At 36.9% G+C, this 11,458-nt stretch overlaps 1 protein-coding gene across 1 annotated transcript in view; it reads right to left on the bottom strand.

Annotated features, from left to right (window-relative positions):
* Positions 1–2,014: 2,014 nt before the first annotated feature.
* The window catches only part of LOC107732545 (junctophilin-1-like), a 20,372-nt gene continuing 10,928 nt past the window's right edge, over positions 2,015–11,458 (bottom strand). Inside the window, exons 3-6 of the mRNA XM_016543907.1 lie at positions 9,128–9,246; positions 5,501–5,967; positions 4,454–4,551; positions 2,015–2,698 (exon numbers count right to left, since the gene is read on the bottom strand). Coding sequence (XP_016399393.1) covers positions 4,471–4,551; positions 5,501–5,967; positions 9,128–9,246 — 667 coding nt within the window. The 3' untranslated portion in view covers positions 2,015–2,698; positions 4,454–4,470. The remainder of the gene's footprint in view (positions 2,699–4,453; positions 4,552–5,500; positions 5,968–9,127; positions 9,247–11,458) is intronic.

The raw sequence follows: 11,458 nt of genomic DNA, 5'->3' as shown, positions 1-11,458 counted from the left end.
ATGACACTTGATCATAGAAACATGAGTAACCACATAAAGTATGTTTATGTTTATGTGTTATGATTAATGAATGCAAATAATTCCTAAGTATATTATAAAAACAAACATGCCAATACAGTACTTTATAAAAAAAAATATATATATATACATACATACATATTAATTTATTTAAGCAAAGATGTAGTCAAATCAGTAAAATTTAGAAATTCCATTACACTTCAAAATAAACTGTGAAAAAAAAACTTAAAAACAGATTAAATATAATTGTTTTATGTAAAATGTAATGTATTTCTGTGATGGCAAAGCTGAATTTTCAGAATGCTTATTTGGTGGTGCTCAATAAAAATGTGCTATTATTATCAATGTTGAAAATAATAATACATACAATTATATATTATTATATATATTTTTTTTTCAGGATTTTTTGAGGAATAGAAAGTTTAAAAACAGTAAAAAAGATTATTCGAAATGGAAATTGTTTGTAATGTTATAAAAGTCTTTACTGCCACTTTTGTTTTATTTATTTTCTTGCTGAATAAATGTATTTCTTTCAAAATTGTCTTTAACAGGACATGAGGGTGTCAAGAGGGTTGGGTGTGAGGTGGCATATTCATAGTGGGAGTGTGGGTTTTGCAGGCCTGACAAGAGAGAGCAGGTGTCTCAGGACGGGCTGACCTCACAGCTTTGACCCAGGGGGCCTATCAATCTAGATCTAATAGCAGGGAGGAAATGCATACATTAATGGACTACGTGTCATTTTGAATTTATAAACGTTCATCATCTGTGTCCTCGAGCAGCAAAACAAAGTACTTGATAAGACGCTAAATGAATTACTTTACTTATTAATGAATTAATAATTTTACATTTTTGCCAAAAAAAATGTGTTGAGGCTTATATGAACATAAAAAAATTTGCTTCTGGTTTGAAGACCACTGTACTTGATAGTTAATTTCTTTAAAAAAAAAAAAAATCAGATCCACTCTGTTCACAATGGCTTATTACAGCAAACCTTTTCTTTAGAAGAAGTGATGACCTGTGAAATATGAGCCGGTGTATGAAGTTTGAGATGGTTGAGGTTTCTCACTGTCTCCCATTCACATACCACAAATTCTGTGTAACCGATACTGTTTGACCTTGGCAATTCCCACGAAAATATTTCTCAAATGATACAGGATCTAAGTTGGTCTCAACAAATTGGGGAAAGATATTTTTCGGAAATTATGCAAACAATGACACAATGTACCGAAGCTGGAGGAAATCCAATCAGTGCTGACTGAGCGATGTCATGTAACTACGTGACATACAGTACCTCTGAGTGATCCTCTTCCTGTTTGTGCGTCAACAGAGGGTTATTGAGGTAAAATGTCACGCGAGATTAGACGCTAATGGCTGCGGCCTTTGAGAAACAGAACTTTGTGTGTTATGTCTGTTGGTTGAGCCTCTATTTCAGGCTCTTTCTATATTAACTGTAGTCCACCATGGGGTCCATGTTCACATACTAAAAGAGAACAACAAAGCAGCTGGTGGGTGACCTTCCACTCTCTCCAGTGAGCTCAGAGGAGGAGAGAGACAACATAGGCTGGTGCAACTCTCATGGTGCTCAAATACGAACCTCTCCCAGCCAACAGCAGCTGCTTTGCACTATTTTGGGCTTAGGACCACTGCAGAAATCCTCCAGACAAGGAACAGTTTTCACACTCAAGGGGGAAGGACTGCTCTAAAATAAAACATACCTGTAAGCCTAGACAGACGGCATGGAAGTAATGGGAGCCCCCTGTCTGATCTCTTCTCTGTCTAATAATTTTCTGCATTAAACTGTGTAATCATTTCAAAACTCTTCTTTGTCTAATAATAGGTTATTAGACATTATTTGCACTTGGTGTTGGTCAATGAAATAGGAAAAAAAAACATGTCAGGACATACTTCAAGACTTTGCAAAGTCACCTTTTTAATTATAATTTTAAAATATTTTTAAGTTCCAAAAAAAATAATATATATCTATATATATGTTTCAATATCATTAAGGTGTGTGGGACAGTTCATATCAAAACATTCATCAACATTTTTCCATGTTCAACCTTTAAAATGAAAACAATACATTCAAACCAATTAAAAAATGTGAAGATTACAATGAAAGATTAAAGCCATTTTAAATGGCGTATTTAACCCTTCCATGCTGTTGCAGGTCATTTTTACCCTTCTTTTTTTTTTGCTTTAATACAAGATTTACTGCAACTTTTTAGCTTAAAACTTCTTGACAGCTTTGATAGGGAAACAGCATGAAAGAGTTAAATCAAATGCTGTTTTACATTAAAACATCTTAAATACTAGCTGTTTTTTTTTTGTTAGAAAAATTCAGTGCCAATTGTAACATTTCTTGGTATAGAGATGCTTAGAAACAAAATGACAAAAAAGTTTCATGAGGAACTTTTAATTATATCTAATATGGTCAGGATGGAATATAAACAGAAACAGAAAACAAAACAAAACAGAAAAACAGCCATTTACATAGCCAATAAGAGTAAATCAAAGAAGTTTCCCCTACCACCAAAAAATAAAAAATAAAAATTCTTTAAAAATAAGTCTGTTCTACATTTGAAGATTAATCTCTCGTCAAATGACAAGCCATCATCCATTCTGATGCTCTTCTCTTCCCTCCTCCTTCCCTTTCACATACTCTCGCAGTCTGACAAAACCTCTGTAAAAACAGTCACCCTGTTACTGACGAAATTCATGCTTCACACGACACATACAGCCCCACATCCACAGCCGGGCAAATACACCATGCAAGCAGGATGTTCGAAACAATCAGCAAAAGATGCGGTACTGTAATTTTAGTCAAGGCCATTTAGTGTCCAACTGTTGACTAAATATATTCTGACTTTGTATATAAAATAGATCTATTTATATGTATACACTTGTCATTTAAATACTGGTGCAAATGCACCATGCGCACAATAATTGCAACCACACCTCATGCACCACCAGACCAAAATAATGGAGAATAACAGCAGATTTCCACAAAATTCCTAATTAAGACAGCATTTCAAAAATCACATTTTCTGAGGTAAATTATAACACTGTTACAGATTCTTTAAAGGCAACCATCTCTACATTCGCATTTATAACCAGTGGGTCAACCTGAATGTATTCAACACAATTTAGCAGGCATAATATTGAGGCAGGTACCGCTCTGCATATCAAGTTCAGGGGTAGTGCGAGAGGTTTGGGGGGGTTAGAGGGCACAGTCTCAGGCCATGAAGATTAAAGGTGCAAATTGTCACAATTAGTCATTTTTCAAAAAATAAAAGCCATGCATTATAGCCTACAGTAAGTAGTACAATGTCAAACATACTGCCTATCTTTTAAAAGAAATCACATACACAATTTTACAATAATACCTTAAATAAATATATATAAATATTTTTTTTAAATCAAACCACACACTATACTCTATTATTTTTTTCTTCTAAAAATAAGCCATCTTAAAAATAAATAATATTAGATTTTTTTTTTCTCCATAGGACATGTTAAATCTTACAGTTAAAACTGTAGCGTGCTTTAATTTTTATGTTTGGTTTTACAAGGGACTAGAGATATTTTCGTCATCCTTAGCTACAGGTGCAGAAATACAACAGAAAGAAAAAAAAAAGTCAAGACAAAGTCGTTAAACCAGTACCATGCACAGGCATGTCATGGATGAATCTCCTAAAACAGGAGCAAGAGATGTTAGACAAGGCTGTAGAGATGGGTAATGGAATAAGACTGGCAAGTGACCCTTTCAAAATGTGCATGGTGTTTCAAACCAAGCAGAAAGCGGACACTGGTACACACTCCTGCTGCCCAAACACACTGGCAACCCACTGCACATCTCCCCTTTAAAACGTCAGTTGGTAAAATAGTAAGGCAGCTGTTCACTTCCATCAACTAAAAGTGCATCTCCGAACATATCCAGTTAAGTCCCCCCATTCCACCCCTCCCCATAGCAGCGGGGTGGACATGCACTTGACTGGGTACGGCTTGGATCAGCAGATTCTTTTTCTTTCCCAACGACTGCTTGCTTCAGCTTTCAGAGCCCAAGCGAGTCACAAATCATCGCCAGAGGAACTGGGTTGGCTCAGGCCGAATGGTCCGGGTTTCGTCTTTCTCCCATGATTTGCTCTAATTCCAGTCGTCCAGTCCTTTGCCTGTGTCTGAGTCTGACTTGTGCCATTTTGTTTTAAAGGCCATTGATGCAACTGCGGAGAATTAGGGGCTATGCCGCTAGTTTTCATGAGCTCACTGAAGGGTCGAAACAGTTAGAGGGTAAGTAATTATGTTGAATAACATTCAGGCACAGCTGCAATTACATGGCAAAAGTAAGGCAGACTACATTAGTTGGAGACTGACATGGGGCAAAGATCAGGGCCTATGGCAACCTGCAAAATCCTCCATCTGAGTGCAAGAGTCTTACCTGAGTTTAATGTTCCGTCAAGTGAGGAAATGGACAAAAATAATTGCCAGTCCAATATTTATCAGCATCACTAGTATGACCAATATTGAGTTGGGACCCTGAAGAACCAGCGAAAGAGACAAAGCTGGAGATTAGCAATTGGATGTCGTGACAATCAAAATGACACCAGCTCTCATAATGCAACTGAAAATACTAGGCACGCACCAATATTAAAATTTACATTTTAATACCGAAAAGCCGATAATTATTTTCAAGTTATGGCCAATACTAAAATTATATAATGTTGTGTTTAAATATAAAAAAATAAATACATTTTAAAGTAGATACTAAAAATTAAAAACCACCATTTATATAAGCATGCATGATATATTGATACCATATCGTTTATTTTCCAGTATTAGAAATTTTCACATTTATTAGTATCAACCAATATTGGATATTTAATTATGATCATTTCACAAATGTACTATTTAAATTACATTTGCCGTCATGTAACAATCACTCAAATGAATAAATGAAAAACACTAATCATTTAAAACACTATTAAATGTATACTTAAGAAATCTCAAAATACGGTATGTTGTGATGCCTAAAATCAAGTGTAGCATTTAAAATGATTTCTTTTATTTTTTATTTTAGTTTTATAGTAAAGAAACTATGTGTTCAGATGGAGCGGATTTACTACACAGAGCCGTAGTTCACTGACAAGCTACACAAAACCGCGTCCATAATCGGCAATGAATCGCCTGCGATTTTGAATGCGATTTTGCGCAGCTTGTCAGTGAACTACGGCTCTGTGTAGTAAATGCCGCTACATCTGAACGCACGTGCTGGAGATTTACTACTAATCACAGGAGCGCCTTTACTGACGAGATGCGCATTAAAATCGCATTCGATTTTTTGCACAGCCCTAATAATGCATCTGTGAAAAATGGCATTTTTAATATATTGTAAGAACACAGTCATATTACATATTATATTGATAGTGATAAACAGCCAAAAATAGTCATTTTAATGATATATGTCATGCATGTTGCAGCTACTTACTGACTCCTCCTCAACAATGTCAGTAGTCATTTCCATGCTGGCTTTCTTAGTTTCTGCTAGGCTCTTTGGCTTCAATGATTCCTGTTTCTTCAGTTTGGGTTCGGGTTTGCTCTCTTTGGCCATTACTGGTTTGGGGGTCGGTGCGCGGTGCTGCTTTGCAGGTGGGGGCATCCGGGTATGAGCAGCTGACGTTCCATGGTGTTCTTCGTCCTCCGGATCATCAGGGTGCATCATCACCTCCGCCTTCACATAGTATCCGTGATACTGGGTGTGCAGCTCACCGTTCCCAGGGCTGGAGGCATTGGCGACCAGCGCCGGCGGCTTGGAGGGTTTGGCTACGGGTACTACCTCCTGTTTTACTTCCTGTTTGTCTGATATCCTGGAAGTAGCCTTGGTGACACCTGCTGCCAGGCTTTCGGCAGCAGGGGGCTTGTTTTCTTTAATGGCTTTTGGGGCACTTCTGTTAAAGAAGTGTCAGTTAGCACTGCATTATTCATATACTTTATTTATTACCTGGAGATGACTTGACAAACACAAATAAACCATATATTGTCGCAATCGTATGTTTAATGTCTTCATGTTTCCAAACATTTCTGTTTTTTTGTGAAAACAACTGTTTTCATACAACGATAGCGGACGCTTTTGTCCATATTAGGAATTTCCTCTTATGACTTTCTGCGTGACAGCGCCCTCCGGCTTCGAGTATGAATGAAACATACACTGCACGGAGTGTTTAGCGTTCCGCGATGTTCATCTAGCCTTATTCTGGGTCCGAATAAAACATCAGATCATGCACAGACTATCCTGTCTCTTTGAATTTAAATATATATTATAAATATATTATTAAATATATTTATTCACACCGGCTCTTGAAAACCTCTATGCGAACACACTTGCCCGAAAAAAGTGCGGGGGACGAATTTACGTGATATCAAAAGTGGGGGGGACACGTCCCCCGCGTAATCTACGCCCCTGCATTAATAGTATAAACACTGGTTATTTTTATTCCAATTACCAAGATGTGATTTATGCAACAAGATTTGGTAAGGCTATTTTGAATACAATGGAATAAAACCTTACTAGTCCAGGGCAATATTTACATACAACATGTGCTTATTCAATTCTGAATAATGCCCTGCACCTAACAGACAACAGATTTATCCTAAAAATATATATAAAAAAATTCATGTGCTGGTAGGCCTGTTAAACATTTGATCTCATTCAGAAAAATGCAGGTATTTCAAAAGTTTAAGGCTCTGATTGTTATAATTCACAAACAGCTACCACAGTTGTGGGGATTCAGCAATATGATTCTTTGGACCCACCCAACCTTTCATAGTGGACTAATTTTTTCCCCTAAACAACAGCTTTAATCCCACTGTGACTATCTGCTGTCAGAACTGGCTAGTGTACAATTAACTGACAATTGAATCTAAGCTGCTACTAATGTAAAAGACAATTATTTCTATATTATTTATTTACATTAATTATATATCACATATTATTTATTTATATTACTTATTTTAAATACTTCAGGAAGCAACAAGGATTTTAATTACATAGTAATCCACAGCGTGTAAAATATATTTAGCTTTATAAGCAAGACGTCAGTGGCCAGCCATGCAGACCTGCGATTGAGTTGGGGGTGGGGATTTAAGGATTCCACTTCGAGTGTTTAGGAATTATCCCGAAACCATTTGGTAATGTATGGTCAAATGCCAAAGGCTTTTTGGCTTTAACAAGGCTTTATATGAGCAGAAAGAGGTTGAAGAAACTGTGGTCTCACTGAATTGAGGTTAATGTGATATTATAAATCATACATATATATGCCGCGTGACATTCACCAACTTGTTTCATGTTGGTAATCAACCCTCTACGGACACCTTGGCAATTGAATCGCCATTGGCTAGTAAATTTTTTTGTTTACTCGCCAGACTGAAATACTATACTATATATATATATACAGTGGGTACGGAAAGTATTCAGACCCCCTTAAATTTTTCACTCTTTGTTATATTGCAGCCATTTGCTAAAATCATTTAAGTTAATTTTTTTTCCTCATTAATGTACACACAGCACCCCATATTGACAGAAAAACACAGAATTGTTGACATTTTTGCAGATTTATTAAAAAAAGAAAAACTGAAATATCACATGGTCCAAAGTATTCAGACCCTTTGCTGTGACACTCAAATATTTAACTCAGGTGCTGTCCATTCCTTCTGATCATCCTTGAGATGGTTCTACACATTCATTTGAGTCCAGCTGTGTTTGATAATACTGATTGGACTTGATTAGAAAAGCCACACACCTGTCTATATAAGACCTTACAGCTCACAGTGCATGTCAGAGCAAATGAGAATCATGAGGTCAAAGGAACTGCCTGAAGAGCTCAGAGACAGAATTATGGCAAGGCACAGATCTGGCCAAGGTTACAAAAAAATTTCTGCTGCACTTAAGGTTCCTAAGAGCACAGTGGCCTCCATAACCCTTAAATGGAAGACGTTTGGGACGACCAGAACCCTTCCTAGAGCTGGCCGTCCGGCCAAACTGAGCTATCGGGGGAGAAGAGCCTTGGTGAGAGAGGTAAAGAAGAACCCAAAGATCACTGTGGCTGAGCTCCAGAGATGCAGTCGGGAGATGGGAGAAAGTTGTAGAAAGTCAACCATCACTGCAGCCCTCCACCAGTCAGGGCTTTATGGCAGAGTGGCCCGACGGAAGCCTCTCCTCATGCTTGATATATATATATATATATATATATATATATAGTTTGTTTGTAAAATGGCACAGTTTTTTAAATATCTTAAAGTACACTCTTAACATCAGTCAGTCAAGCATTATAATATGATAATCAAGTATTGTTTAATAATAGTAATTAGAATTAAAACTTGGTAACTATGTATGAATGCAAATGCAAAACGGTGCACACCGGTTTGAGCTTGAACTTGCCCCAGGTTGTGTGCATTCCCTAGAACTGATTTGCTGATTTCGGCCAATGAAATTTCATTGCGCATTAGTTCCGCCCGCTACAAAAATATCACAGATCGCTTGACAGAGAGTGAAACTCTGAAGCGCTCAAGAGTGTTTGGCGAGTGAAAATATATCTGTGCTAAACATATACTTAGCTTCCAACTCACACACTGGCGAGTAAAATCTGAGAATTTATTAGCCATTGGCTAATATTAGACATCATTTAGTCGCCCAGAGTGAAGATTTAGTCGCATATGCGAGTGATTTACTCGCAATGTAGAGGGTTGGTAATGCTAACGTATTAGTTAGGATAATGAAATGAAATGTTACATAATAAAATATACAGTCTGCCACACAGATTTACAATTCATGACCCTGATGTTTTTTTTAAATAATTTGCAGGAATTAAAATCGGTCAGAGCTGGGCTCAGAGAAGCAGTAGATCATTTATGCAAATGGTATTCCTCCCCTTCACAACTCATTTGCAATTGCATCTGCTCTCTTTGCCTTTGCTTGACAGGGAGGCAAAAAAGAGACACTTGACCCAGACACAAAGACAAGGACACAAAGGGAGCAATTAGGGAGGGGCGAAAGGGCGTAGAAAACATATGCGTATGCATGACAGAAAAGCGAATGTGCACGTGGATGGTGGGATACCTGGTTGATAGAAGCTGGGGGACAGTTCTCTGGCCACTGCTCTGGCGATATCAGAGTCCTGGCTGGCAGACAGGGCCGCCTGGTCAGCTGCCTCTGCTTTGGCCCTGGCGTGTGCGGTTCTATGTCAAGCAAAGAGACAAAGCTGGAGTCAGACAGCATGCATGATAAGATATGGGAGAAGGATACATCATTTTAACATTGCTCCTGGCACTATCAGCCACCAAGACTGCAGTGGCTGCAAGTCCACAGTGCTGCTCACAACAAGCACACAATGATGCTTTCATTAACAGAAGCTAAGAAACAAGTTACTATGCTGTGTACTGTTTTCATTTTCCTATTCACAAAAATCTAATAGTGCTAAAAATAGAGCAAAATGTTGTTTTTAGTCTTCAGTAAATTGTTCTCTGTCAATTTACAATCATCTATGGCTGAGTGATATAGCAATAAACATTAAATAAATAAATAAATAAATAAATACATACATACATACATACATACAAAGAAAGAAAGAAAGAAAGAAAGAAAGAAAGTTTGATATACACTACCATTCAAAAGTCTGGGGTCCGTAAGATGTCTCTCTCCTTTTTTTTTTTTTTTTTGCCTCAGCAAGGATGCATTCAGTTGATCAAAAGCGTCAGTAAAGACATAATGTGATAATCTACAAAATATGTATATTTCAAATAAATGCTGTTTTAGCATGTGTTAACTATTTAACTATTATTACTATTTTACTGTTGAACTTTCTATTAAAAAATATATACAGTGGGTACGGAAAGTATTCAGACCCCCTTAAATTTTTCACTCTTTGTTATATTGCAGCCATTTGCTAAAATCATTTAAGTTAATTTTTTTTCCTCATTAATGTACACACAGCACCCCATATTGACAGAAATTCCAACAAGACAATGACCCTAAGCACACAGCTAAAATAGCGAAGGAGTGGCTTCACAACAACTCTGTGACTGTTCTTGAATGGCCCAGCCAGATCCCTGACTTAAACCCAATTGAGCATCTCTGGAGAGACCTAAAAATGGCTGTCCACCAACGTTTACCATCCAACCTGACAGAACTGGAGTGGATCTGCAAGAGGGAATGGCAGAGGATCCCCAAATCCAGTGGATATAACCTTGTTGCATCTTTCCCAAAAAGACTCATGGCTGTATTAGATCAAATGGGTGCTTCTACTAAATACTGAGCAGAGGGTCTGAATACTTAGGACCATGTTATATTTCAGTTTTTCTTTTTTAATAAATTTGCAAAAATGTCAACAATTCTGTGTTTTTCTGTCAATATGGGGTGCTGTGTGTACATTAATGAGGGAAAAAAATTAACTTAAATGATTTTAGCAAATGGCTGCAATATAACAAAGAGTGAAAAATTTAAGGGGGTCTGAATACTTTCCGTACCCACTGTATATCATGGTTTCCACAAAAAATAAAGCAGCAACACTGTTTTGAACATTGATAATAATGTTCCTAAGCAACAAATGTTTCTTGAGGAACAAATCTTCATATTATAGTAATGGCTGGTGAAAATTCTGCTTTGACATAATAAAAATTAACTACATTTTAAAATGAAATAGAACCCAGTTATTTTAAATTGTAATAATTTAATTTTAATAACTTTTAATAATGTTTTTTCAGATATATATTTTATATCACATTATATATCAGTCTTAATGCTCTAGTACCCCCCAAAAATAATAAATAAATAAATAAAAAATAACTTGTCAAAAATACTTTTTAGGAAACTTTAAGAGCATTAAAAATCATTGAAATATTCACAAAGACTTATGCCAACTCCGAAACCACTGCAAATATATAAATATTTAATATACAGCAAACAACTCCATATTTAATCCATAAAACTTTTACATTTAACTTAGTATTGTATATCAGCCCAACAAGCCCTTAAAGGTGACATATCATGAAAATCTGACTTTTCCAGGTTTTAAGTGCTATAATCAGGTCTCCAGTGCATCTACCAACCAAGGAAACGTGAAAAAGATTAACCCAGTAACTTTGTTTAGCTAAGCCTTTTTCTGCAAGCGTCTGAGAAAACGAGCGCGTCTGATTTCGGTCCCTTAGTGACGTGACAAAGGGATCCCATTATAATATTACCGCCCCTTAATCTGTAAGTTTCCACCCACTGCGCCGTCATTTTGATTTCGCAAGCGACAACGGTGAACCAGCTCTAATGCCACGGCGAAAGTTTGAGCAAAACATGCTAACTGTTCTGTCATTGGCTGCACAGACGAGCACAGAACACTATTTAGAGTCCCAGCCTCAGAGGAGACAAGACAGCAGTGGATTTATTGATTTATTTAATGTA

This window comes from Sinocyclocheilus rhinocerous, unplaced genomic scaffold, assembly GCF_001515625.1.
Source record: "Sinocyclocheilus rhinocerous isolate Xijiao unplaced genomic scaffold, SAMN03320098_v1.1 scaffold1420, whole genome shotgun sequence".
Classification (NCBI taxonomy): domain Eukaryota; kingdom Metazoa; phylum Chordata; class Actinopteri; order Cypriniformes; family Cyprinidae; genus Sinocyclocheilus; species Sinocyclocheilus rhinocerous.
Note: the sequence above shows the minus strand (reverse complement) of the source record. Positions and strands in the feature narration are given on the sequence as shown.